The 26,665-nt window shown below is 57.1% G+C and overlaps 2 protein-coding genes across 3 annotated transcripts in view; one reads left to right on the top strand and one right to left on the bottom strand.

The window, feature by feature from the left end:
- Positions 1–1,202: 1,202 nt before the first annotated feature.
- RDH8 (retinol dehydrogenase 8) lies at positions 1,203–8,609 on the bottom strand. Its single transcript, XM_036459419.2, has 6 exons — positions 8,287–8,609; positions 4,326–4,487; positions 3,541–3,720; positions 2,501–2,594; positions 2,095–2,278; positions 1,203–2,001 (listed from the first exon to the last, which is right to left on the bottom strand). Exons 1-6 carry the CDS (start codon positions 8,387–8,389, stop codon positions 1,786–1,788), a joined length of 939 nt encoding a protein of 312 aa, XP_036315312.1. The 5' UTR covers positions 8,390–8,609; the 3' UTR covers positions 1,203–1,785.
- A 1,428-nt stretch (positions 8,610–10,037) lies between these two features.
- Positions 10,038–26,665, top strand: part of COL5A3 (collagen type V alpha 3 chain) — a 39,166-nt gene continuing 22,538 nt past the window's right edge. Inside the window, exons 1-27 of one of the 2 annotated variants that reach the window (XM_036459678.2) lie at positions 10,038–10,317; positions 13,815–13,973; positions 14,073–14,262; positions 14,337–14,493; positions 15,431–15,535; positions 15,810–15,962; positions 16,993–17,106; positions 17,204–17,350; positions 18,581–18,628; positions 18,702–18,743; positions 19,057–19,119; positions 20,484–20,558; positions 20,639–20,722; positions 20,957–21,013; positions 21,102–21,155; positions 21,348–21,401; positions 21,962–22,015; positions 22,096–22,149; positions 22,373–22,426; positions 23,082–23,126; positions 23,223–23,276; positions 23,449–23,493; positions 23,637–23,690; positions 23,870–23,914; positions 24,769–24,822; positions 24,926–24,970; positions 25,118–25,171. In XM_036459678.2, coding sequence (XP_036315571.1) covers positions 10,230–10,317; positions 13,815–13,973; positions 14,073–14,262; positions 14,337–14,493; positions 15,431–15,535; positions 15,810–15,962; positions 16,993–17,106; positions 17,204–17,350; positions 18,581–18,628; positions 18,702–18,743; positions 19,057–19,119; positions 20,484–20,558; positions 20,639–20,722; positions 20,957–21,013; positions 21,102–21,155; positions 21,348–21,401; positions 21,962–22,015; positions 22,096–22,149; positions 22,373–22,426; positions 23,082–23,126; positions 23,223–23,276; positions 23,449–23,493; positions 23,637–23,690; positions 23,870–23,914; positions 24,769–24,822; positions 24,926–24,970; positions 25,118–25,171 — 2,148 coding nt within the window. In that variant the 5' untranslated portion in view covers positions 10,038–10,229. Of the gene's footprint in view, positions 10,318–13,811; positions 13,974–14,072; positions 14,263–14,336; positions 14,494–15,430; positions 15,536–15,809; positions 15,963–16,992; positions 17,107–17,203; positions 17,351–18,580; positions 18,629–18,701; positions 18,744–19,056; positions 19,120–20,483; positions 20,559–20,638; positions 20,723–20,956; positions 21,014–21,101; positions 21,156–21,347; positions 21,402–21,961; positions 22,016–22,095; positions 22,150–22,372; positions 22,427–23,081; positions 23,127–23,222; positions 23,277–23,448; positions 23,494–23,636; positions 23,691–23,869; positions 23,915–24,768; positions 24,823–24,925; positions 24,971–25,117; positions 25,172–26,665 lie in introns of both variants that reach the window. The other variant, XM_036459677.2, reaches the window with a different exon arrangement.

Genomic DNA, 26,665 nt, shown 5'->3' with positions numbered 1-26,665 from the left:
CGGAGAGAGTAGAAGGGAGGGGGTGGGCGGGAGGGGAACATTGATGTGAGAGAGATACATTCACTGGTTGCCTCCTACACGCGACCGGATGGGTATGTGCCCTTGACTGACGCTCTAACCACTGAGGACACCAGCCAGGGCCCATCTTAATGTTTTTAAGTGTACAGTTCATTAGTGTTAAGTACAGTCACAATGTCGTGTAACTATCACCACTATCCATCTCCTGAACTCTTCATCTTGCAAAATTGAAGTTCTTTCCCCATTAAACACCAACTCCCCACCCCCCTCCCTCCAGCCCCTGGCATCACCGTTCTACCTTCTGTCTCTATGAATTTGCCTAGCTTAGGGACCTCAATAATTGGAATCCTACAGTATTTGCCTTTTTGTGGAGGCTTATTTCGCTTAGCATAATGTCCTTAAGTTTCATTCGTGACATACATGTGTCAACTCCTTTCCTTTGAAGTTTGAGTAACATTTCATTGTATGGACCAATCATATTTGTTTATCCATTTATCCACTGATGGACATTTGAGTTGCTGGCTTGAGTCATGCTGCTATGAACATGGGTGTGCAAACATACACCCAGATATGAACTTGCTGGATTATATAATAACTAGAGGCCCGGTGCATGATAATTCATGCACTAGAGGGGGGGTGTCCCTCAGCCTGACCTGCCCTCCTTCATGGTCCAGGATCCCTCAGGGGTGGGAGGCGACCTGGCCATCAGGGGAAGGCGACACCCCCATCACACCTCTGCTGCTGACACTGCCGGCAGCTCAATCCTCTGCTGATCCTGGGTACCTGAGCCTCTGGCAGCCCTGGGCAGCTGGGCAGCCGCCATCTGAGGCTTTCCTAAGTTTTGGGCTGGCCCTGGATGGCTGGGGGGCTGAGCACCACCATCTTGTGGCTGTGGGTGCTGCCATATTTGAGGGTGGGGCAGTCAATTAGCATATTTCCACCTTATTGGTTGTGGGTGCCACCATCTTTGTGATGGCATGAAGGTCAATTAGCATATTCCCTCTTTATTAGATAGGATTTTTCATTTTTCAGGGAGCTGCCACACTGTTTTCCATAGAGGCGACACTAGTTTACATTCTCACCAACAATGCACAAGGGTTCCACTTTCTCTACATCCTTGACAGAGCTTGTTATTTTCTGTTTCGTTTTTTGTTGTTGATATCAGGCATTCTAACAGGTGTGAAACAGACTTTGTTGCCTTTTAATTTTTTATTTATACATGAGAAATCGAGCTTTGTTACAGATTTAATATAGAGATTGTTAATGGTTACAAATCTATATTTTATGAAAAGCACATGTACATTTCTGGTGTGTGCACAAACACTTCCTATTGACGGAGTGTGTGTGTGACCAGGAAAGTCTGGAGATCCCCGAGTGAACCTAGCTCTGTGCGTGTGTGTATTGGGGGGTAGGGGAGATGGAGGTGTTTAGATCTTTCCTGTATCCCAGGCCCAACATAATGAAATGCTGAGAGACAGCCTGCCTCACCCTTCAATGTCCATGGACAATGCCCTTCTTCCAGGAAGCCCCCCCTGGCCTTCCCCGAGGCAGCACCAGCTCTCTGCTCTGGATTCTTCAGCCCAGGGTCCTAGGTTCCTTCTCTCTGCTTCAGCCCTGACCACAAGGGTCTGTGCTTGGAGGCTGAATTTGCTGAATGAATGAATGAGTGAGTGAATGAATGAATGAGTGAATCGCCTGCATGGCCTCTGATCTGGGTGTGCCCTGGGGAGGTCTGGCTGTTCAGGAGCAGGCAGGGTTGGGCGAGGCTCACCCAGGCAGGACCCGGGAGGGGAAGCAGCCGCAGGCCAGGCAGCGGAGGGCCCGGATGAGGAGGCCAGGCCAGCGGAAGAGCAGGCGGTGGGCCGACCACACGTACAGGCGGCCGGAGGGGTCGGCGGCCTTGAGCGCGGTCAGGGCGGAGTAGCGGGCGTTGGTCTGAAGGCGCAGGGGCGGTCTGGCCGAGCTGATGACCTTGACAATAGCCTGTGGGGTGGAGCCCTGAGCTGGGGACCCAGGGGCGCGGTTCTGTAGGGAGGGTCCCCCATGCCTACCCCGCGCCTTGGAGCCCCCACTCACCTGGGCCACATCCTGGGGGCTCTGCCCCAAAGAGCGGAACAGCTCCCGGGACGCGGGGAGGTAGAGGTCCCGGAAGTAGTGCAGGGTGTCGGGGTCGGCGCCCGGGAACTGGGCGGCGGAAACCTGCTCCAGCAGCTTCTCCTCAAAGGCCGTGCCCACGGGGCCGGGCTCCACCAGGGAGATGCTGGGGGCAGGGCAGGGGAGGAGCCCCAACACTCTCAGCCCCGTTTGGCTCATTGCTGTCCCTCTTCCCTCTCACCCCTCATTTCTCCCATCATTATTTCATCCCTCCCTGCCCCGTCTCCTCATTACCCTCTTTTCCTTGTCTGTTCCCCCTGCCCCCAGGCAGTCTCCCCCAACTCTCTCCCCTTCCCCTCTCCCCTCGTCGCCCAAGGGCCCGCCTCACAAGATGTTGAACTGGAGCAGCTGGATGGCCAGACTCTCGAAGAACCCTTCCAGGGCGAACTTGGAGGCTGCATAGACGTCGTTGAACACGACGCCTGAGAGGGATGGAGGAAGGCGACTCTTGGGGTCTGGGTGGTGGTTTTGTGGGTCCAGAGGGAAGGGGTCTTTGGGAGACAGATGAAGAGGATTTAAGGGTTGGAATGAGGAGCTGTGTGTGTGTGTGTGTGTGTGTGTGTGTGTGTGTGGAGCCTATGGGGCCAGGTGCAGGCTGTCCTGGGATGCCAGGTGCCGCTTCCTCCCAGCCCTGCTCCCTCTGCCCTCAGCCCAGGAAACTCTCTGGTTTCCCTCCATCCTCTAACCCCTGGGGCCGCTTGTGTCTGGGCTCCCAGGGCCCTGAGTCCTTTGGAGCAGTCACTGTGGCCGGAGGAGGGGCCAGAGGGCTGAGCGAAGGAAATGCAGCTTCCTAGTGGCAGGATAAGGAACAGGGTGCATTCTCCAGGGGCCAGCCGGGGAGAGGGGCGGATCTGAACGAACGTCCAGGGGAGGAAGGGGGTCCAGAGGGGTTCGAGGAGGAGAAACCCAAATGCATGGATGGCAAGTAGGTGGCTCCCATTGCAGGCCATAGCAGACATCACTAGTCAATCACTGCTCTCTTTTCTGAGGAACTTCAGCATCCCACATCTAGACCTCTCTGTGGCCTGGTGGCGAGTGTTTGTCAAGGAGGAATTTCAGGAGTTCTGGTGTGTGTGTGTGTGTGTGTGTGTGTGTGTGTGTGTGTGTGTTGGGGGGTGGCTGGGAGAGATTTTTGGAGGTGTTTGGAAGTGGATGGCCAGTGTCAGCATCTATAACCACCACTGCCTAGACCTGCACCAGGGCAGACATAGTTAATCTTTCCCAGAATTTTCCCTTCCGAGCTTCAGAATCCTCCTTTGGAATATGAGCTAAAACCTATTTGCCATCCTTCCAGCTAAGGAAGACCAGACACGGGGGGGGGGGGGGGGGGGGGGACACACTTCCTCGGGGGTGGGTCCCAGAGCTTACCCTGCAGCCCCATGACACTGCTGACCACCACAATGTGGCCCTGTCGCCTTCTCTTCATGCCAGGAAGCACAGCTTTGACCAGTCGGACAGCTCCGAAGAAGTTGGTATCGAAGACTCTCTGCATGGTAGCTAGACTGAGGCCCTCCAGGGGCCCCACCAGGCCCACGCCAGCATTATTCACTGAGGGAGAGATGCGGAGGGTTACTCCGACATCCCCCAACCCTCCAGTGTCATTCCTCAGGGGACACTCCCTGAGCACCCCATCCGCCCACTCCGGATCCAGGTCAGTGCAGGGTATCTTGGGTGGACAAATGTGGAGCCTTGATAATCTTTACATATAAATCAATATTTGTCATAGGGGACCCTGAGCCCGGGGAGGGGAAGGGCTGCCGGGAACAACCTCCACTTTAATGAGTGAGCAATTTAACTCTGACCCCAATTGCATCAAAACAGCCATCACCCCCATCCTTAGACGTTGAGGAATCATGAGTTGCTTCTTCATCATGCTCCCTTCCCCAAATGATTCATCAAACCACATATGATTTTCTCCATGTGTGAGAATTTTTCTTAAGTAAAATCTCTCCGACCTCAGATCTTATCTTATTTATTGTATTCCTCTTAAGCCTTGGGCTTTTGGCCAACTGGTCTACCCCTTCTGTTCAGGGCTAGAGGATACTGAGGAAGCAAGAGAGCTGGTGCCCAGTCCCGGAAGGGCCTTGCTGTGGTAAGGATCTGAGCTTAGGCCAGGGAAGGGGTGAGTGACCTCAGGGGTTTTTCAGTCTCACCCAGCACGTCCACGTCTCCTCCCTGGATGCAGCGGAGACATTGGGCCATTGACTCATCACTACGCACGTCCATCTGGGCCACCGTGAGGGTCTGACCCAGAGCCTCCCCGGCAGCTGCCTCCAGTGTCCCCTTCTTCCCCAGATCTCTCATGGTGGCCACCACTGGGGACAGAACACAGATGGGGCAGGAACTGGCTCCTTTCCCCTATGTATGGACCTGCATGCTTCTGTGGTCTTGCCTGAGCAGCCGCAGAGGGATGGAGACCCAGAGACTTGCACACCTTCATCCACCACACATCCATAGATTCACACTGTGTACATATCTTTACATGCTCATCCACCCGCCCCTCCATCCATCCACCCATCCATCCATCCATCCATCCACTCACCCATCCATCCATCCATCCATCCACCCACCCACCCACCCATCCATCCATCCATCCATCCATCCATCCACCTATCATGTTCATTGAGCTTCTACTATATACCATGTCCTATTCTAAGTGCTGACATTCTTGCACAAAATAAGATAAACTCTGTGCCTTCATGGAATTTACCGCCTAGTAGGCCAGACAATAAAATAACTATAAAACAGACTGCCTCGAGGAGAAATGCATATACACCTAGGGTCAACACATGTGCTATGTGCACATGCAGCTATGATATACACATTTACATCATCAGCATGAGTTCCAACTCATTGAATACCTACTATGTGCCAGACACGGTGCTAAACACTGTTAGAAGCGCCATCTCGAATCCTCACAGGAACGCTAACATTTCCCCAAAGATGGCCGTCACATCTTTCATGGCACACGCTCACCAGAACCTTGCTGCTCCCCATCAAGCATGAACTCTCTTTCCCTGTCTTTGAACCTGTTACTCACTGTGAACCAATAGACTACGTGCCAGTGACATTGTGTGGCTTCGGAGATGAGGCCAGAAAAGGTGCCGCAATCTCTGTCTTGTCTGCTGGGACACTCACTCTTGATGCCTCAGCCACCCTGCAGCATCCCCCCTCCCCCCGCTACTACACCCAGCACCCTGCAGCCCCAGCTACTACACCCAGCACCCTGCAGCCCCCTAGCTACTACACCCAGCACCCTGCAGCCCCAGCTACTACACCCAGCACCCTGCAGCCCCCTAGCTACTACACCCAGCACCCTGTAGCCCCAGCTACTACACCCAGCACCCTGCAGCCCCAGCTACTACACCCAGCACCCCCCCCCGCTACTACACCCAGCACCGCCCCCCCCAGCTACTACACTCAGCACCCTGCAGCCCCAGCTACTACACCCAGCACCCCCCCCCCCCGCTACTACACTCAGCACCCTGCAGCCCCAGCTACTACACCCAGCACCCCCCCCCCCGCTACTACACTCAGCACCCTGCCCCCCGGCTACTACACCCAGAACCCTGCCCCTCAGCTACTACACCCAGCACCCTGCATCCCCCTAGCTACTACACCCAGCACCCTGCAGCCCCAGCTACTATACCCAGAACCCTGCCCCCCAGCTACTATACCCAGCACCCTACAGCCCCCAGCTACTACACCCAGCACCCTGTAGCCCCAGCTACTACACCCAGCACCCTGCAGCCCCCAGCTACTACACCCAGCACCCTGCCCCACCCCAGCTACTACACCCAGCACCCTGCCCCTCAGCTACTACACCCAGCACGCTGCAGCCCGGCTGTCTCGAGCTCACCAGGTTGGGAGGAAACTCAAGCTGGCCCAGGCAGAGAGACCACATCAGAAGCCCTGAGGTTCCTGAGAGGGCGAAGCTTGTCCGAACCCTGACATGTCCCAGCCTCCTCTGTTCTAGCTGTCGCCTTTGACCCTGAATCAGAGCCACCCAGCTGAGCCCTTCTGACTTCATGGCCTTTGTTAACTGTGAGATGAATGGTGATAGCTTTTTACACCAGAAGTTTTTTTGTTTTTTTAAATCCTCACCCGAGGATATTTTCCCATTGATTTTTAGGGAGAGTGGAAGAGAGAGAGAAAGACAGAGAGAAACATCAATGTGAGAGAAACACACAGATTGGTTGCCTCCTGCATGAGCCCAACCAGGCCCTGGGCTGGGGAGGAGCCTGCAACCAAGGTACACGCCCTTGACTGGAATCGAACCCAGGACCCTTCGGCCCACAGGCCGATGCTCTATTCACTGAGCCAAACCGGCTAGGGCTACACCATAAGTTTTGATTTATTATTTAGCAATGGTAACCAGAACAGGTAGGTAAAGCTATCTCTATCGTATAGATGAACAAACTAAGGCTCAAGAAGGTGACATTTCCTGTCTGTCCCACCCTTAGCGTTAAAACTGAGATTTGAACCTGGTTTTATCAGAGTGCTGAGCTCACAGGCCTGTATGTAAGCACGCCCCCCATGCGTGCACCCACAATCGCACATGCATGCTCCCAGGGGGCCTTGGCACATTGCCTGTAGGCCGGTGGGACTCAGGGTGCTGCCCAGACGATGGGGCCGCATGCATCTACATGCAGCACAGTGACAAGGATGGTCCCGGGGCTGGGCTGCCTGGGCTCAGTCCAGGCTCTGCCACTCTGCTGCTGGGTGACTTGGGCAAGAACCTTTGGCAGCTGCGCCTCAGTTTCCTCATCTTCTTTCTTGTAAAAAATTGATTTTAGGAAGAGCGAGAGAGATCCATGGCTCTAATTATTCAGGCATCCATTGGTTAATTCTTGTATGTGCCTTGACCAGGGATTGAACCCCCCCAAATTTGGCGTATCCGGATGACACTATAACCAACTGAACTATCCCAGGGATTTCCTTATTTCTAAGGTGGGCCAAATGACAGGGAACACCTCAGAGGGGTGCTGCTCGGATTACATTTCTAACTAGATGCAAAACACTCAGCCTGGCACGCTGTAAGCACCCAGTCAACGTATCCTTCAGCAGCTTCATACACACCTCTGCCTGCCAGAGACACACGCTGCCCATGGCTGTCCTGCTTACCGGCATTCAGACCGGCACACTCCGAGCTGTGCTTGTGTCTAGGACAGAGGGTGGAGAGAGGGCTGGGAGAAGCAGCTTTGCCAACTGGGACAAATACCCCTCCCCACCCCGCCTGCAGCCTCCTCTTAAGTAACAGCCCTCTGTCCACTGTGACTCCGGCCTGCTCTGGGCCAGAGGGCTCCATGGGAGGGGTGCAGACTGGGGCAGTTGACTCCAGAACTGCAGGGAGCCAAGTCCTCTAGGACCCACCTCCTTGAGCCCTCAAGGTCAGGTTCACTTAAGAGGCTTATCTTGGAGCAGTAATCTGGGGCGGGCTGCAGAAGGGGAGTCCTAGGGGCCGCCCGAGTGAAACCTCCCTGATCAGCCCTCCTAAACTCATGCCCTGCCCACCACGTTCCCTTTGTTTCTTAGCACTCATTAGCACTCAACCTATTATAAAAATTTAAAATCTGGCAGGGACTGGTTTGGCTCAGTGAATAGGGCGTTGGTCTGTGGACTGAAGAGTCCCAGGTTCCATTCTGGTCAAGGGCATGTACCTTGGTTGCGTGCATATGCCCAGTGGGGGGTGTGCAGGAGGCAGCTGGTCCATGTTTCTCTCCCATCGATGTTTCTAACTCTCTATCCCTCTCCCTTCCTCTCTGTAAAAATAAATAAATAAATAAAATATATTTTAAAAAATTAAAATCTGTTCATTGTCTGTCTTCCCTCCCCTCACCCACTACGCCACTAATCAGGGTCTGTTTTGTTCACAGCTGTGTTTCCAGCACCCAGAACAGAGCCTGGCATCCAGGAGGTGCTAAGGAAATGTTCATTGGAGGAGGGGCTGATTCCCAGGGAGAGGCGGGAAGGGGCCACCACGGTCCCGGGTCCTCCCCAAGTTCACAAACGCAGCTGGAAGGGAAGGGCTGGTGGAACCAGTGCCCAGGGGGCTGAGGGTCCTGGAGGCTGTGCCCACCCCTGCCCCTCTCCGCCCTGCCCTGGGCCCCTCACCCTGGTAGCGCTGCCTGGAGTCACGAGCCAGCTGCACTGCGAGCTCCAGGCCGATGCCGGAGGAGCAACCTGAGATCAGTACCGTCCGGGGAAGGTCAGCCATGTTGATCCCTCCCTAGACGCATGACCTCTGCTGGCAGCACCTGTCTCCTGCCTCCCATCTCCCTGAACACCCTCAGAACGGCCGCCTGCAGGGGAAGGGTCTTCACGAGGCCCCGATTCTCAGCTGGCCCAGGCCAGGCACTGGGGGGAATTCCTTAACTCCAACCCCCCCCCCCCCTTCTGTTATCTGTAAAAATGTGTTTGTGATCTGTAAAAACGTCTTCTCCTCACTGCTACACTCATACCTGGGGGCTTTTTATTATGATTGTGCATTTATTATTCGGGGTGGAGGGAGTTTCAGGGAGAGGGGGGATTCTCTTGCTGTCTCTATTCTGGGCAGAGTCTCTGATTGGAGGGAGAGAGGAAGAGGAGGTGGCAGAGAGCATGGTCTCAGTGGGGTCCTTTCGGATGTGCGCAGGAATGCCAGGAGATGCTGTTAGATACAGCAGAAACTTGCCGGCAAGGCAGGGCAAGGCAGCGCAGAAACGATGAGAGGCTCAGCCTCAGACGTCCCTGGGAGGGAGGAGGAGCAGCTTGGGGAGATTCCCTCTGCTGCCCCTACCCTGGGCGCCCCCATCTCCCCCCACGGGCCCCACCCCCTCCTCTCCAGGGACACAGAGACTCTTTGTCTGAGGAGCCAGAGGCTGGGAGGGAGGCACTGCTGGCTTCTCTCTCTCTCTCTCTCCTCTCCTCCTCTCTCTCTCTCTCTCTCTCTCTCTGTGGTGAGGGGAGAGCTCAGGGCCAGGCCGCGCCCGCCCCCGGGGTTCCTCCCCGCGGAAGCTTTCTCAGATCCCACATGTCTGCTCTTGTTCAGATGCACAGACAGCTTCGCCTGACCCTCTGGGGGGACCTCTTCACACTGGGCGGTCGGGGTAGGGTGGTGGGGGGTGCTCTGCCTCACCCCAGAAATGGCAGGGAACTGCTCCTCCCTGTGGCAAGGCTCTGTTTAGGGGTGCAGTCAGACACCCACATTTAAAGGGGGGTATGTGTGCAGACTTGGAATTGGGGGTAGAGCATCCATTTGGGGACCTGAGCTGGGCAGAGGGGTCTAGGGATGGAGGTGGGACCCTTTATTGGAAGATTAAGAGTTTGGGGGAAATCAAGGCGGGTGCTTGGGAATCTGTGGGGAGGTTGGAGAGGGGGCCGGGCCATCCTATTCTGGAATGTGGGAGTATAGATGAAGGTTTGGGGCAAGCCCGAGAGTGTCATTGTAGAATCTGGGGTGAGGGTTAAGGTGGGAAGAGGATCCCTTATTTAGGAACCTGAAGGGAAGGTGTTGGGGTGAGGCAGTACCTCTTGGGTGGGGCTAAGCGATTGGGGTAAGGCGGGTGGGTAAGCGTTTGGTGGGAGGCTGAGATCCCATTTAGGGACCCTCCGTGGCACAGGAAGAACTTGGTATAAAGCTGAACCTCCTAATAGCAGGGCCTGGATGGAGGCTGACGTTTGAATGAGGCTAAGATCTCCTTTGAGGGGCCTGTTCGAAGGAAAGGGTTTGGGGTGAGCCTGGAACCCTGAATGCTAAGGCCGGGTGCTGAGTGACCTTCCTCCTCCTCCAGCGTGGGGCGGGGCAAGCGGGGCCCAGCGCCGGCCCAGGCTCCACCCAATCAGCGCTCAGCGCAAACTTTCCAAACTCCCCCCACCAGCTGTCAGCCGCCTCCCTTCCCGCGGTCCCGCCTGGCCGGGCGCTGGCGTGCAGGGCGAGGCCAGGGCGGGGTCTCGGGCAGTCTCCCGCTGGTCCCGAGCGGAGCTGGCCGCCGGAGTGCGTGCCCGGAGCCCGCGGAGTCGCCACTCCCCGCAGCCGCCCCGGCCGGTCCCCGACCTTGGGTGTGGGCCCCGCCGGGATGGGGAGTCGCCGCGGCCTCGGCCAGCCACGGGCCGGCCTCTGCCTGCTCCTGGCCTTGCTGCAGCTTCTGCCCCGGACACAGGCGGGTGAGCCCGGAGGGAGGGCCGAGGGCGCGGAGGGCAGAGCCCAGCGGGGCGCCCCACGGCGGGGTGGGGCCGGGAAGGGGGAGGCGTGCTCTTTGCGCGTGGCCGCTACCGTGTGCGACTGTCCGGCTCGACTGTCCGACTGTGACAGCTGGGCGGGGGGCGGGGAAACGAGGGACCGTGTTTTGCTGGTGGGCGCAGGGGAACGGATGCAATGTATAAGCGTGCAAGATGCTCTGTGTAGCCATGGGTGCCTGGCCACTTGGAAGGAAACTGTGTGCGCTGGAGAGTGAGAGTTGATTGCATGGATGTGGGCTGATCCCGAAGCGAGCGTGTGATAGTCAGTGATTGCCCAGGAGGACATAAGCGGATGATCCTAAGGGTGATGGGTGAGTGGGGGCGAGTATGGGAGGGGGCTATTAGGGCATTCAGACTTCCCTTTGCGTCTCCCCAAATGCCTTCACCCTACTCTCCCTCTTCTCCCCCTGCCCCCGATTGAGGCGCTCCCACCTCCTCTCCCCCATCCCCTTCCCCCTCCCCCCACGCCGAGCTCCCCAGAGCCGGGATCAGCACCACGGACAGGGCCCGGGGAGGGCCACGGTGAGGGGCGAGGCCGGGCGGGGCAGGGGCGGGGCGGAGCTCCGGCGGGGGCTGGAGGGGAAGTTGGTCCCTACCCAGGGCGGGCCCAGGGTGTTTTTCCCCAGGAATTTCTCAGGAGGCCCTCCCCCCTCCGAAGGGTCCCGGGGGCCATCGGACGGGTGAGTCAGCGCTGACGCACGCCCAGCTGCGCTCCTCTGGCGGGGTGCCATGCCCCCCCCCCCCCCCCGCCCCCAAGCAGGGTTCCCCGGTGCGGAGCATCTGGGGGTTGGGAAGATTTTGGACCCTCAAGTGATGCTTGAGAGGGCTTCCCTGGTCTGAGAGACTCCAGGCAGGCCCTCTAGGAAACCCCTCCCTAAGATAAACTCAGCCCTCCATCACTCACACACACACACACACACCATTTTCTCTGAAGTTCAGGGAGGTGCCTGCTCACGTGGATAATCCCAGATTGGCCTACGCCCCATTCCCACGCTCGCTCATCCACACTAGCGTTCCATCTCCGGCAATTCTTCAGAATGCAAGCCCCTGAGACACCCGGGATGTTAAACACCGGTGCCCACGCTGAGGCGGCCCCACCAGTCACCGGCCCCAGGGCTACAGCTTTGGTCACCCTCCTACACGTTTCAACGCGCTCCCACTGGCATCCATACGACATGGTCAACGTTCACAACCAGTCACCAGCACGTTGGCCTGGCGACGCTTTCCGGTATTACCACAGGCCCCCGACTGGAGTCTAAACACAACCACAGATCACCTGTGAGACCTCACTGCCGGGCCGGCTCCCACGGACACACAGCCACAAGTCAATCTTTCCATCCCAGGCCTCACACTCACACACACTGACACCGCAGACCACACTCAGCCATTCCCTGCTCCGTGAATGTCACATACATCCACAATCTCATGCACATGCACAGTAGCACACACACACATGGCACAGACACGCACACCTATGCTTCCCTACACTTCTGAGGGTGTCCCAGCCATGTCCCAGCCTGGTCCCTGCCTGCCTCCCTCCACACCCTAGACCCCACCCAACGTCTCCCCGGGCCCTGACCATCACAGGGAGAGTCTGTGGGGGAAGGGTGGGCTGGGTCCTTGACAGACACCCCGCCCCCCCCCTCCCAGCCCTGACCCTGCAGGCAAGACTCAATGCCTCTTGTGTGTCTTCTTGTCACAAAGCCAGCCATGAAAAGAAAGGGAAGTCAGTTTCTGAAAGGTCACTTCAGAAGGGACACAAGATTGAAGCAAGAGGCATTTGGGTTAGATGCTGGGAAGGACTTTTGAAACAAAAATGGGCAGTTGGTAGGGAGGAGATTTTCCCCACTGCACAGAGACTGAGGTCTGGATGAGGGGAGAGCCTGGGAGAGCCACACTGAGATGCTGGATCTCAGCCCTCCCCTGGGCCCCAGCCTGGAGAGGGGGCAGCTGGATGGTCGTTGCAGGAGAGAGTGACCCTTGTGGTTAGCAGAGCCTGGGAGCCCAGATCTTAGCCCCAGGGGTCTGTAACCCAAATACCTCTTAATGATAGCCCAGCAGAACAGGCAATTAGAGATGGGGCTGATGATGGTTGCAGGATGGGAAAGGAGGAGGGAGGGAGGGAGGGAGAGAGAGAGAGAGAGAGAGAGAGAGAGAGAGAGAGAGAGAGAGAGAGAGAGAGAGAGACCAGAGATTCAGAGCTGGACTCGGAGAGCGACCCGGAAAGACCGAGACAGAAAGTGGGACAGAGAGAGGGCGGGGTGGGGGAGAGAAGTCATAAAAAATAGGAGCAGAAGGAAGTTGGGGGTAAGAGGGAGCTGAGGCTGAAACAGGCTCTACGGTAGTCTGGAGAATGAAGAGTCTGGCCCAGGAGAAGCTGGAATGGGGTCCCTCATCCAAGCCCCTATTTCCCTCAACTCTTGGCCCCTATCCTGGTTCCCAACGGTGAGGTCAGCAGAGCCGCCCCCAGGGTGAGGTCATGGGCAGATCCAGGAGAACCTGACTCCTGCCAAGAGGCTGGGTCAGGGGGTCAGTAGGACGTCTGCTGGGGGTGGAGAGGAGGGGAGATGGGGCAGGCGCTTTGGGCCAGGCATAGCCCCGCCCACTCCTGCCCAAGCCATGTGGTTCCACTTACTGCTGGACAGCCTGAGCTGCAAGGGGTGGGGCTGGTACAACTGCTTGGATTAGGCTGTGATTGGGCCAGGCCAGTTCCTTCCTTTGCTGGGGTGAGAGGGAGCAGGTCAGAGGGAGAAGGGCAGGAGGTTATCAGAGAGGTGTTCATCATGAAGACAAAGAGGGAACTAACACAGGGAGGTCACAGGTCAGATGACTGGGATAGGCAGAGGGAGGTGGTCAGAGGGGTGGCAGAGCAGGAGTGACCCCAGAGGGGAGATCATGGGTGACGGTGGTCCAGGAGGAGGTCAGAAGAAATCGGTCAGGAGAGGGCGTGGTCAGAGGGAGCAGTTCATAGGAAGTGGTGGTCCAACGAAGAGGTCAGAGGGAGGAGGTGGGGAAGGAGCACTCAAGAGGCCCCATTCTCTCTGAGTGGGTTTCCCCTGGCAAGGGGGCTCCGGGCCTGGAAGCAGCCCCAGGGAGCTCGTGCGGGGGAGAGCGGAGAGGGGGACAGTCTGGCTCTGGGGCTCAGGCCAGGAAGCTTTGATTCATCCCAGAACTAGGTCAGTGTTTTTCTCTCTCACCAAAACCAAGGGGAAAAAAACACAACAAAGCAGGAGTCAACAGGCTAATGGGGCCGGAACAGCTGTGGGTTGTTGGAAAGGGGGATGAGGGTCCCAGACCTGCTCCCTCTCCCTGACCTATAAACACAGTGGGGGGCAGGGGAGCCGAGTCCCCAAACCTGAGCCACTCGCATGGAGTCCTGGGCTTATTTTAACTGCCATGCACCCCGCTTCTTTCTGCAGCAGACCCCGTGGACGTGCTGGAGGCTCTGGGTGTGCGGGGGGGCCAGGCTGGGGTCCCTGAGGGGCCTGGCCTCTGCCCCCAGAGGGCCCCAGGGGGCGACCGGGCATTCAAGGTGGGCAAGGCCAGCGCTCTGGGCGTCCCCACGTGGGAACTCTTTCCAGGTAAGTCCGCGTGGGAGGGACGGGGAGGGGGGTCATCCTGGGAGCAGGGGTCCCTGCCAGGTCATCTGAGTTGCCCCTTCCCCTCCATACCCCCATCAGATGAGCACTTTCCCGAGAACTTCTCTGTGCTGCTCACTCTGCGGGGCCAGCCAGCCAACCAGTCTGTCCTTCTGTCCGTTTATGACGAGGACGGGGTCCGGCAGCTGGGCCTGGCGCTGGGGCCAGCTCTGGGCCTCCTCGGTGGCTCCTTTAGACCCCTCCCCCAGCAGGTCAACCTCCTGGATGGCAGGTGAGTGGAGGCAGAGGGAGGGCCCACAGCGTGGTGGGGCGAGAAGCACCCCCCGCTGAGACGTCTCCCTGCAGGTGGCACCGCGTGGCAGTCAGTGTGGACGGCGGCATGGTGACCCTGGTGGCTGACTGTGAGCCCCAGCCCCCTGTGTTGGGCCAGGGGCCTCGATTCATCAGCACGGCTGGACTCACCATGTTGGGGAGCCAGGACCTCGGAGAGGAGACTTTTGAGGTAGCTGTTCAATGCCAGGGGAAACCCAGGCAGAGGGCGGGCAGGCGTTTTATCCACAGGCTGATCCGGAGAAGAGATAGGGGGAGGGGAATGTCTGGCTGCCACTTCCTGCCGGGCAGCGGAGAGAAGGGAGCGCCATGCGTCCTTGCCCCTCTCTGTGGCGTGTGGCTGAGGTTCTAGGCAGTGGTTCTCAACCTTCCTGGTGCTGTGACCTTTTAAAATGCAGCTCCTCCTGTTGTGGTGACCCCCAACCATAAAATTATTTTCGTTGGTACTTCGTAACTGTAATTTTGCTACTGTTATGAATTGTAATGTAAATATCTGTGTTTTCCGATGGTCTTAGGCTCTACAGCAGCGGTTCTCAACCTGTGGGTTGCGACATTAGGAAGGTTCTAGAGCCACGACGCAATGATCATTTGTGATGCGCATATGGCGTGTGGTGGGAGGATAAGGCTGTGACGCGTTACTGTGCTCTCTGTGGTGGCGGGCTGCTTGTGTGTGGGGTGGTTATGAGGTTGGGTGCTGGCAAGGCATGGCGTTGAGTGGCCATGGGGCAGGCGTGTTTTTGGTGTGGTGGCTGTGCTGCGTGTGACTGTGATGTGTGCCACCTCCAGGAGGCCTCGACCTCCTCCATCCTGCTGTTCCCCTTCTCCCTGGCACCTTGAAGGTCACCTGACACCCGAGAGCCGGGGAACAAATGTGCCTCTGATGGGATGGATGCTGTGGGCTGTGGTTTGCGGTTGTGGTTTGCTGTGACCCTGGTAGAATCTGTCTTCTCTCAGTTTTGAAGAACCGAGGGGGTCACTGGGGCTGTGGTGGGGGCCACCCCCTCCTTATACTTAGGGTGTTCTGGGTGGAGAAGCACCAAGCCTCGATGCGTGGATTGGGGGCCAGAGTTAGCCTGTGACTTCCTTCCCTTCTCCCACCCTCTCCCCAGGGAGATATCCAGGAGCTGCTGATAAGCACGGATCCCCAGGCTGCCTTCCAGGCCTGTGAGCGCTACCTTCCGGGCTGTGACCACCTGGACCCGACAGCCTCAGGGGTGAGTGAGAGGCTTGTCCTAGACCACAGGCTGAGCCAGCCCTGGCTTCAGGTCTCAGGAATGAGTGAATTCTGAGCCCCATCAATGGGGCTGAGTGACTCCTGCCCTCACACAGATCATAGGCATGGGTGACCTTGACCCAGGATCATAAAGTTGAGTGACTCCTGGCTTTAAGACACAGGATGAGTGGTCTGTGAACTAACATAGCCTCGAGGGACCAAGTGATGAGGCCCCCACGGAGGGCCTCGGGATCTGACTGGGGTCTTCTTCCCAGGTCCCCCAGGGTGAGCCGGAAACCCCTCCCCCCAAACGGAAGAGGAAGGGAAAGGGGAAGAAAAAAGGGCGAGGTCGTAAGGGGAAGGGCAAGAAGAAGAAGAACAAAGAGACCTTGACCCTGGATCCCTCTCTTGGTTCCCTGGAGAACCAGGTAAGGGACCTTTGACCTCTCACCTCTGATCGATGGCTGCCTGACTTCTGGTTCCTGATTCCCGCTGATGAAGGTCTCTGCTTTCAGTCTCCAATCCCTGACTTTGGATTTACCTTAGCTGACTGATGACTGGGTGGTGGGGCAGGGGTGCTGGTTCTGTCTTATGAGCTCTCCATCTCTGCCCCCACATCAGGACGAGACCTTATTATTAAAAGGATCTTGATGAGAGTCCTGTTTAAGAGTAGCTGGGGCTTCATCAGTGTGTTATTCCTTGGGGTTGACTGTTGGGGCCATTGGTGAGGGTTATTTACTGGGGAGTCACTAATTGAAACGGGGAGCAATATTTGACTTTCCTGATAAAGATCGATAGTTGGTGTGTCACAGGGCAGGGGTCTTTGCTGAAGGCCATTGGCTGGGGTCCTTGATTAGGGCAAGGTCACTGGTTGTACTACATCTGCTTTCGGTATTAGCTGGGAGAAAGACTTATTATTTCAGACCCAGAGCAGGGGCACCCTGGGTAGCAGCCTCTCCCCAGCCCCTTCCTCAGCCCCGGCCCCAGCCCCTTACCTGGGCCTCCACCGCCTTCTCTGTGGCTCTTGACCCAGTTCCTCTGCAGCTGTCCAGGCCAGAGGAGCTGCCGCTCCCTCGCTGACTGTGGCTTGGCCGGCTGATGGGAGCTCGCCTGGGGAGAGAACATGTGGGATAGGCTTCCGGGAGCCTGGCCCTGAGTGCTGGACCTTGACCCTGATCACTGGGCCCTGGAGCCAGCCCGGCTCTGTCCTCCAGGCTTCGGACACCAGGCTCGGCCCTCCTCCTCCACACATAAGAGCTCCCCCTGCTGGCTGTCTTGGTCCAGCCAGCACACCTTGGCCTCTAGTGGCTAGCCCCTCCCCCACTTCTTATGTTCTCTGGGAATCCTGTTACACCCACTTCCCCAGACTGGGAGGGGGCAGGGCTCACTCCTCCTTTTTCTCCTTTTTGTCTTAATTGGCCTGACCCTAAACCAGATACCCTCATGTCCCTCCTCCAGACCTCTACTGACACCCCCAGGACAGAGACAACAGCTCCAACTCTGCCTCCGAGTCCCACGGCCGTGGTCCTCACCACCACTGTGGCCATTGGCCGCAATGTCACCGTCCTGGAGGTTGGTGGAAAGTGGGTGGGGCTGGAAGGGAAGGCCCCTGGGCAGGGGTGGTGGCAGGTAATCAGGAGTAGACTTCGGTCTGTCTTAATGTCCTCAGGAGGGGCTGGACCCTGAAGGTGAAACTGAACTGGGGACCCTGGAGACTGATTTAGCCAGAGAGGATGAGGAAGGAGATGGCCCCACCATGGGCCCCAACTTCCGGGCAGCGGAACAGCCGTCGCAGACTGAGTTCCACATCTTCCCTGTGAGTCTGGGCGACTGGGTTAGGCGCAGGGGGCGCACCCGCCCATGGCCACATTCTTCCTCTTGCCTTGTTTCTGTCTTGCCTGGAATGCCTTCCTACCATCCCAGTGGAGCTGACAAATATTTATCTACAGGCACTGTGCTAATGTGACAGACATTGTGCTAATAGATGGTTCTGTGGGTGGGGTGATTCATTCAGATTTTCGACTAAGCCACTGGAGATGGAACAAGGTCTGATTTGGAGTTTTAACAGCTCCTCTGGCTGCTGAGCAGCATGTGAACCATAGGGGGAGCCAGAGAGGCAGCAGGGAAACGTAGTCTCAGCAACAGCCTGTGGTGACCTGGAGGAGGGCAGCAGCGGAGATGGGGATAGAAAAGAGTGGACAGATTTGGGTCATGCTCCATGTTGGTCTTGCTGCTGGAGGTGGAGGAAGATGTAAGGATGACAGCAGACTCCCAATGGGACCATGGTGCGAGATAGGGAAGCCCGAGGGAGGGCCGAGTAGGAAGTGCCAAGGATCTCATTTTGGATGTGCTAACTCAGCAGCCCCCCTTTGGCCTCCAAGTGGAGATGTCAAGCGGGTGATTGGTTAGAAGATTCTGGTGTTCAAGGGAGACAGATGGTCTAGGCTGGAGATAAACCCTTGGGACTGATCCACCGAGAGATGCTTTCTTTAGCCAAGGAATTCGATAGAATCGCCGAGGGAAATAATGCAGGTGGAGAAGAGGGCTCAGGTTCCAGCTTTGGTGCTGGACTGGGTGGAGGGGAAGAATTTTAATGAACTCTCCCTGTGACGTGCCAAGCACTGTTTGAACTTATTCCTATGTTCATGGGACTCCTCTTTGCATGGGATGGCACCATCCACCCACTGGCTTTGCAGGGAGGCCAGGGAAGTTGAAGGAGTTGCTGTCCATCAGTCAGCTAGCGAGAGGCAGCTAGCTCTGGGATCAGGCCCGCACAACAGGCTCTAGAGCGGGCTGTTCCCCTGACGCTGCCTGGCCAGGCGGCAGCTGGGAGCTGAGCTGCTCAACATCTTGGTTGAAGAAAGGACAGCCCAGGCAGCTCAGAGGATGGGCTCTGTGTGCATGTGTGCACTTGTATGTGTGCATGTGTGTTCATGCGTGCACTCGCACGCGCGTGTGTGTATGTTGACTGTGAGGTTGGCTGGCTGGGAGTTCTTTGTCGGAGTTGCAGTGCTCACATCTCTTTTCTCTCCACCTCCTGTCCCAGGGCGCTGGAGAGAAGGGAGCCAAAGGAGAACCTGCTGTGATTGAGCAGGTGAGGGGCCTGGGGCTGGGAGGAGGCGGTGGAGTCTGGGTGAGAAGGGGAGTCACACACATTTTTCCTTCAGGGGCAGCAGTTTGAGGGACCCCCAGGAGCCCCAGGACCTCGGGTGAGTCAGGGCTGCATTCCTCTCTTCCCATCTTTCTCTTCCAGTTGGGGTGTTTGAGCCCCTGGGGTAAGGAGTTGGAATGTGATATTGTCAGGTCATTTGAAGACTATTGGACATTTGAGGCTCAAAGGATGTCGGAATAGGAATTGGGGTGTAAAGGGGACTGCTGTGGGTCCGTATAGGATTAGGGGCCAGGAATGGCTCCATGGTTGGCCATAGAGGTCAGCATGGGGTCAGGGTCAGTGGTTGGTCAGAAGTCAGGCTGGTTTCAACTTTGTACTTCTCATGACCTCTGTTCTTCTGTTCTCAACAGGGGGTGGATGGCCCCTCAGGCCCTCCTGGACCCCCAGGGTACCCTGGGGACCCCGGCCTACCGGTAAGAGACTCCCCCAGGGTGTACCTGTCTGGGGGGTGAGGTTTCAGGCTGTGGGGTTGAGGTGGATGTCTGAATCGGTCTGAGAGGCAGGACTGGGGATATGGTCCTGGAGCTGGTTCAGGCCCCTCCCACTCCTCTCTCTCCATCTGGGAACTGTCACTCAGGAGCTCTGGCCCCTCCCCTGTCCCCAGGGGTCTGTCTCCTGCTTTTCTCCCTGTTTCTCTCTCTGAGTATCTTTTTTCTCTGTTCTCTCATGTTTCTTCCTTCCTCTCTTTCTTCCTTCCTCTCTTTCTTCCTTCCTCTCTTTTTTCCTTCCTCTCTTTCTTCCTTCCTCTCTTCCTTCCTCCCTTCCTTCCTCCCTTCCTTCCTTCCTTCCTTCCTTCCTTCCTTTCTTTCTTTCTTTCTTTCTTTCTTTCTTTCTTTCTTTCTTTCTTTCTTTCTTTCTTTCTTTCTTTCTTTCTTTCTTTCTTATATATTTTATTGACACCAGAGAGTAAGGGAGAGAGAAAGAGATAGAAACATCAATGATGAGAGAGAATCTTTGATTGGCTGCCCCCTGCATGCCCCACATTGGGGACTGAGCCAGCAACCTGGGCATATGCCCTGAGTGGGAATTGAACCTTGACCTCCTAGTTCATAGATTGACGCTCAACCACTGAGCCATGTCAACCTGGCTGTGTCTCTGTTTCTTTATCTCTCTTCTGTCTGTCTCTCTGTGTGTTTCTGTCTCTGCTACCTTTTTATTTTTATAATTATTATTTTTAATATATTTTATTGATTTTTTACAGAGAGGAAGGGAGAGAGATAGAGAGCTAGAAACATCGATGAGAGAAACACTGATCAGCTGCCTCTTGCACACCTACCGGGGATGTGCCCGCAACCAACGTACATGCCCCTGACCGGAATCGAACCTGGGACCTTTCAGTCCACAGACCGACGCTCTACCACTGAGCCAAACCGGTTTTGGTTGTCTCTGCTACCTTTAAAAAAATATACTTTTTTATTGACTTTGGAGAGGAATGGAGAGGGAGAGAAATAGAAACATCAATGATGAGAAAGAATCATTGGTTGGCAGCCTACTGGGGATTAAGTCTGCAACCCAGGCATGTGCCCTTGATTGGAATCAACCCAGGACCCTCCAGTCCATAGGCTGACACTCTATCTACTGAGCCAAACCGGCTAGGGGCTCTGCTACTTTTTATGGCTCTCTCCCTCCTTCTCTACGTCTTTCTCTTGCTACTCTCTCTCTCTCTTTCTCCCTGCCTCCATCTATCTCTGTCTCTCCTTTCTTTGTCTCCACCCCTCTCATCCTCCATCTCCGTCTCTGACCTCAGCCTCTCTCTGTGCCCTTCTGCCTCTCTTAGGGCCCTGCTGGCCTCCCGGGAATCCCTGGCATGGATGGACACCGGGGCCTACCAGGAACTGTGATCATGATGCCGGTAAGAAGGAGATAGGGTGGCACAGCTTTGGGAGGTGGAGCCTCTCTTTGGGGCTCCTCTCACTGCCAGTTGCCTGATAGTTCCAGTTTGCAAGCGGCTCCCTCAAAGGACCCCCAGTCTCCTTCCAGCAGGCCCAGGCTCAGGCAATAATGCAGCAGGCTCAGGTGCGTGGAGGACAATCGGGACTGACGGGGGGAGGGGGTTGGAAGGACATTGAGGGATTGGGAATGAAGGGCTAGTCAGGAGACAGGTAGATATTTGTCTCCCGAAAATCTGCTCTGGCGGAGTGGGGGTGTGGTGGGTGGGGTGGGCGTGCTGGAGTCTTGGGGGAGAGTTGAGGGAGTAGAGAGTAAGGGAGAGTAGAGAGTAAGGGAGTCTGTTGCCCTCGGTCTTTCCAGCTTTCTATGAAAGGCCCCCCTGGCCCGATAGGCCTCACTGGACGTCCAGGCCCTGTGGTGAGTATAGAGGCTGCCTGAAAGAGGGAGATACGTCAGTGGAAAGGGGAAGCTACTTTAATGGCACTTCCCCATCTCTTCCTCCAAGGGCCTCCCTGGGTATGCTGGTCAGAAAGGAGAGATGGGAGAAATGGGGCCACAGGTAAGATCGGGGGTGGGGACAGGACTGCATGGGAAGGGTCTTCCCTTAGGGCCACGGGAAAAAGCGCTAGCTGGGGAAAATGACAAAGGGGCTGGGATACTCTTCAATGACTACCCTCCCTGGGGAATGATTTAAAACAAGTCCTTCCTGCTTCTCATTTTTCTTTCCATTCTCTTTTTCTTTCTCTTCCAGGGTCCCCGAGGCCTTCAGGGACCTGTTGGGCCCCCTGGCCGGCAGGGCAAGATGGTGAGTGACTCCTAGGTCCTCAGGTCATCTTGCATCCGCCCCCCAACACCCAACACGAGCCTCAGCCTTGTGCTCCCAGGGTGTGCTGGTGTCACTGGTGGGATTAGAATAGAGGGCAAAGGATGGCAGCTCCACTGCGTGTGTGACAAAGGAGTCTGGCCGGGTCCCGAGGCAGGGAGGACTTGCCAGAGAAAACCAGGTGGAGCTGAAATCTGGGCTAGAACCAGGTAGACAGGAGAGGAAGGGCATCCCAGGAGAAGAAACAGCAGGTGCAGAACAGAAGTCTGGCGCATGGCAGGAAATAATGAACAAGATGCCTCCAGAGTGCCCGGAGACACACACAGCAGGCCAGCTGACGGAGACTGCAGCTGAGGGTTCTTAATCTTTGTGACGCTGGTGACTTGGACTAGAGACAGGGCAGTGGTTGTAGAGAGTAGTGGGTGGGTTTGAGGTACGTGTGGGAGGTTAGACTAACACAGAAGCTCCCGGCGCAGGACTCTGCACGAGAACGGGCCCAGTCAATGGTGGTGGGTATCCTGAGGATGTCACTCCCCCCACAGGGCCGCTCTGGAGCAGATGGGGCTCGAGGCCTCCCAGGGGACACGGGACCTAAGGTAGGTGGTGGGGCCAGGACCGGGATTGAGGAGATGTCAGGGTCAAGGACTCGAGGCTCAGCTGGTGTTTCTTTGTGCAGGGTGACAGGGGCTTTGATGGCCTTCCAGGGCTGCCTGGTGAGCAGGGCCAAAGGGTGAGTGTGTGAGGTCCCTCCCGTGTGCCCAAACTCCTCCCAATATTCATGAGCCCCTCCCCATCCTCAGTATGAGAACCTCTAACCCTGGTTCCGAGTCCTCACTCTTCACGTCCCATCTTCTTCCCTGGGGGGGTGACGGGGTGTGTGTGTGTGTGTGTGTGTGTGTGTTAATCTCTACCCCCACATTTCCACACTGAACTCTCTTCTGGTCCCACCCTAGGGTGACTTTGGCCCTATGGGGCGGCCTGGTCCCCCCGGAGAAGATGGTCAGAAGGTAAGTTTATCGGAGAGTTAGGAGATGGCTTGGTCTGGAAAGCCACAGTGAGAGTCAGGGAGGAGGGGCGTGTTCACAGGACAGGATGAGGGGTGAGGGTCTGACCTGGAGGGCCCGGAGGCCCCCCAGTGAGGCTCACACCAGAGGGAGAGCCTTGGCTGGTTTGGCTCAGTGGATAGAGTGTCGGCCTGCAGACTGAAGGGTCCCAGGTTCGTTTCCAGTCAAGGGCACATGCCCAGGTTGCAGGCTCATTCCCCAGTGGGGAGTGTGCAGGAGGCAGCCGATCAATGATTCTCTCTCATCATTGATGTTTCTCTCTCCCTCTCTCTTCCTCTTGGGGGGGAAAAAAAAATATATATATATATATATATATATATATATATATATATATATATATATATATATATATATGACAGAGGGAGAGCTGCAGACTAGCACTGGCGTTAGGATTTAGGAGGTGAGACTCAGGGTGGAGGGTCCAGGTCAGAGGCCCTCCATGTCAGTTGCTGGGAGGGGCTGCCCAGATGAGGGATGGTAGTTCTCCTAGGGTCCTTCCTCCCCCCTTCCCTTCTCCCTCCCCCTTCTCGCCTCCCCCTCTCCCTCTCTCTCTCCCTCTCCCCTCCCCCCCTCCCCAAGTGATGATGCCTTCCCACAGGGAGCAGAGGGACCTCCAGGGCCCACTGGCCAGGCTGGGGAGCCGGTGAGTATCAGGGACCCGTGGACCCCTTGCCTGGTGCCCAGGACTCATGGGGCCTCAGAGCAGCGACGAGGGGCTAATGCTCCTACTTCCTTGCAGGGCCCCCGAGGACTGATTGGCCCTAGAGGCTCGCCTGGGTTCCTGGGCAGCCCGGTGAGAATGTCTCTGTCTCTCGCATCCGTGCTGCCTGCTCACCTCGCTCTGCATGGCACTCCCTTCCCCCTTCTCTGCGCGCTCACCTCCCACACGCACCTCCCACCTTGCAGTGTCTCGGGCGCTGGCTCCTGCGGGTGTGTCGCCCCACCTCACGGCTTCTCTCCCGCAGGGCGCGGTGGGCATTGATGGTGCGCCAGGTGCCAAAGGAAACGTGGTATGTGTTCTACCCTCCAACCCGAACCCCAGGACCATCCCTATCGTTGTCTACTCCCAATGAGCTCCTCCTCCCGCGCCAGCTTCACCGACACCTCAACACCGTGACCCCCTCCGGCTTCACAAACCCCCCTTTCTCCCCAGGGTCCTCCAGGAGAACCAGGACCCCCAGGACAGCAGGGGAATCCCGGGTCCCAGGTTTGAGCTACCTTTCCCAATAATGTGGGTGGTGAGGCCAGCCCAGGCCACAGACCGCCCCTCCCCCCTCCCTCTCCCCCCCCCTTGGCCCCAGCCCCCTGCCTTCCCACCGGCAGCACTCACCACCCCTTTCTCACGCCCCCCCTTTGCACTCTGTGCTTTTTATTTTCTGTCCCCAGGGACTCCCTGGCCCCCAGGGACCCATCGGCACTCCTGGAGAGAAGGTGAGTGACAGCTCTGCCCCTCCCCCGCCCCCACCCAGGTCTTGCTCAGTGCTGTCTGCAGGAAAAGCTTCCTGTGGCCCCGTTTATGAGCTCTGGATAATGACAAAGCACAACATTTCCTGAACGAGGCCAGAGGGCACCGTGCCGTTGTTGGCGAAGGGGAGGCGGCAAGAGACTGACAGCCACCAAAGCTAGCTCAGCCAAGGGGGTGTTGTCGGGGTGCAGGGGGCCCTCAGACGCCAGTCACAGAGAAGATTACCAAGACTCATGGGCCAGGAAAGCCCTTTCTCTGGGGCCCTGTGCGGCCAGCTCTGCTCTGCACATGTTTCTGTCTCCCCCGGCAGGCACGCCGCTCGCCACACGTTGTTCAGTTTCAGTGTGTCCTTTCCCCAGCTCTCATTCACTCCTTATGACCTTGTAGTTTCTTTGCCCCAATCCAGCTGATCCTTTACCTAAATCCAGGTAAACTTCAGGAGAGACTCTGACTGTCCTAGCTGGGCCATGGCCTGCCTGTGCGGGGAGTCACCTCCTGGCTGCCAAGGCCCTGGTCTCTCCAGATGAAGCCGTGGGCGGGAGGTACTTCTGAAGAAAAGGGTGTGGCTAGGGAGCCCCGCTTCCACTCCTCCCACACTGTTCCTCCATGCCCGGCCCGGCTCAGCTGTCCCAGAGGCAGAGGATTTCTGAGGCTCAGAGCGGCCAGGGGGCTTAGCCAGGGCCACAAGGCAAGTCCGGGCAGAGCTGGGGTTAGGTTTCCCGGCCCGAGGGACCCGCTTGTTCTGGAATCTTGATGTGGCGGCAGCGTGTTCCTGGTGGAATCTGGACTCTGTCTCCTCCTCCTGCTCATTATCTTTCAGGGTCCCCCGGGACACCCAGGAATTCCAGGCCTCACGGGATCGGATGGCCCTCCGGTGAGACCTGGATGCTGGAAAGAAGGAGGAAGAAGAAAGGGAGGCTTGGGAATTTGGGTGGTACGTGTGGGTCTCTGATAACTTAGAACGTCTTTCCCCGCAGGGTCACCCAGGCCACGAGGGCCCCACAGGAGAGAAGGGGACCCAGGTGAGTGATCTGGAGAGAGGCTGGGTTGGGGATTAGGGTTGGTAAGTCAGGGCCGGGAGTCAGGGCCTTATGAGGAGAGAGGGGAGGGCCCTGAGAACATGGGGGCGGGGGGAGGACAGGATGGCACTAATCTTATCTTCACCGCAGGGCCCAGCAGGGTCTGCAGGCCCTCGGGGATACCCTGGACCTCGGGGTGTGAAGGTAGGTGATTCATCACATTGGCCAGGCGCGGTGTAGAGCACATGTGTCAAACACAAGGCCCGCGGGCCAAATCCGTCCCGCCAGGCCTTGCAGTGTGGCCCGCACCGCGCTGTCATCACTGCACTCCGCTGCGTTTCCATCACAATGACAGTTTATGACTGTTCCGTAAACCATGCGGCCCGCGATTTAGGCTGGATTTTAGATTTTGGCCCCTTCTCTGATTGAGTTCGACACCCCTAGTGTAGAGGGAGAGTGGGGTTTGGGTCTGAGCGGCAATATTCAGGAGCGTGTGTATTACTTCGGAGCTGAACAGCCAAAGGACAGCCTTACAGTGTAGCCGTTGCCTTGTCGCTGAGAACAGTTGAGTCCACTCGAGGCCGAGCCCATTTCACTGTGAGCACCAATGCCACGTCCAAGTCCAGGGCAGCACACGGTCATCAAGCAGAGGTGGCTTTAAAGCTCGAGCCCAGAGTCACACGATCTACAAGCCCAGCAACGTGGGGACCATCTGAGAGCCACGCCGTGGCTAAACAGAGGTCCCCATTGACTGAACACAGGGATATTGGGATTCGCATCTATTTGGTCGCTAAACCCAGTCACACCGTAGCCACGTACAGGCACACGCTACCTGAGGTCTAAGAACGGAGTGTGGTGGTAGCCAAGAGTTAGTTCTTCACATTTTTGCATCGTAGGCACCTTTGGTGACACAATCCCCGGGGAGGAGGCTATGTTACAGCAGGCCACAGCGCCCTGTGGGTGGCCACACTCGGTGACATGGTAGGCAGGCGCAGTTATATGTAGTTGAGACCTTTGTGATAGCAGCCGATTCCAGTTACATTGTGGCCCGGGCCAGAGGACAGTTGTTGGCAAGCTCAGTTACACTGTGGTCATTCTGTGAATCGCTCTGTACCCGGAGGAGGCCACGCGGTTGTCAAAGCACACAGGAGATTGCATCCAAGTGCAGTTTCATTGTAGTCGCCGAGCTCAGTGACGCGGTGTCTCTCCGTGGAAGGAGACCCAGTCATGCTACTGTCAGGACACATGGTTAGATGGTATCCCGCTGTCACTTCACTGTCCCTCTGAGCTCGGTTACGCTGTGGCCAAGCGCAGCTTTCCCTGAGGCCCGAGCCCAGAGTGCGGCCTGAGCGGCATCTGGGATCGCGCGGAGCGGTCTCGCTGTCCCCGAGCACAGGCTGGCCTTGTTGCCAGGCACAGAGTCGCACTGTAGCCAGTACAATGGGGAGCATGCCTCTGCCTTTGGAGCGAGGCCGGGGCCTGGAATGCTCATCCTCCTTCCCCTGCCAGAAGGAAATGTGGACAGAGTGTCCCCGGGAGACGGGAAGGAATTACTTGGAAATCTGGCCTTCCCTGCGCATCCCCACGCAGCTGACCTTGGGAGGCTGCCAGTGAGAAGGGGCGGGAGAGAGGCCGCTTCCTGCACAGCACGCTAGTGGGCTGCCCCTACCCTGCCCCAGCCCAGCGTCCTCTTGGCGT

This window comes from Pipistrellus kuhlii, unplaced genomic scaffold (genome assembly GCF_014108245.1).
Source record: "Pipistrellus kuhlii isolate mPipKuh1 unplaced genomic scaffold, mPipKuh1.p scaffold_m20_p_30, whole genome shotgun sequence".
Classification (NCBI taxonomy): domain Eukaryota; kingdom Metazoa; phylum Chordata; class Mammalia; order Chiroptera; family Vespertilionidae; genus Pipistrellus; species Pipistrellus kuhlii.
This window is presented reverse-complemented; position numbering and strand designations above follow the sequence as displayed.

Excerpts from the sequence above, each read along its gene's own strand:
- RDH8 (XM_036459419.2), bottom strand. The coding sequence starts at position 8,389 with ATGGCTGACCTTCCCCGGACGGTACTGATCTCAGGTTGCTCCTCCGGC. Across the intron at positions 4,488-8,286 it reads CTCCAGGCAGCGCTACCAGG|TGGTGGCCACCATGAGAGAT; the intron begins GTGAGGGGCCCA and ends TTCTGTCCCCAG. Across the intron at positions 2,279-2,500 it reads CTGCTCCAGTTCAACATCTT|CATCTCCCTGGTGGAGCCCG; the intron begins GTGAGGCGGGCC and ends CCCTGCCCCCAG.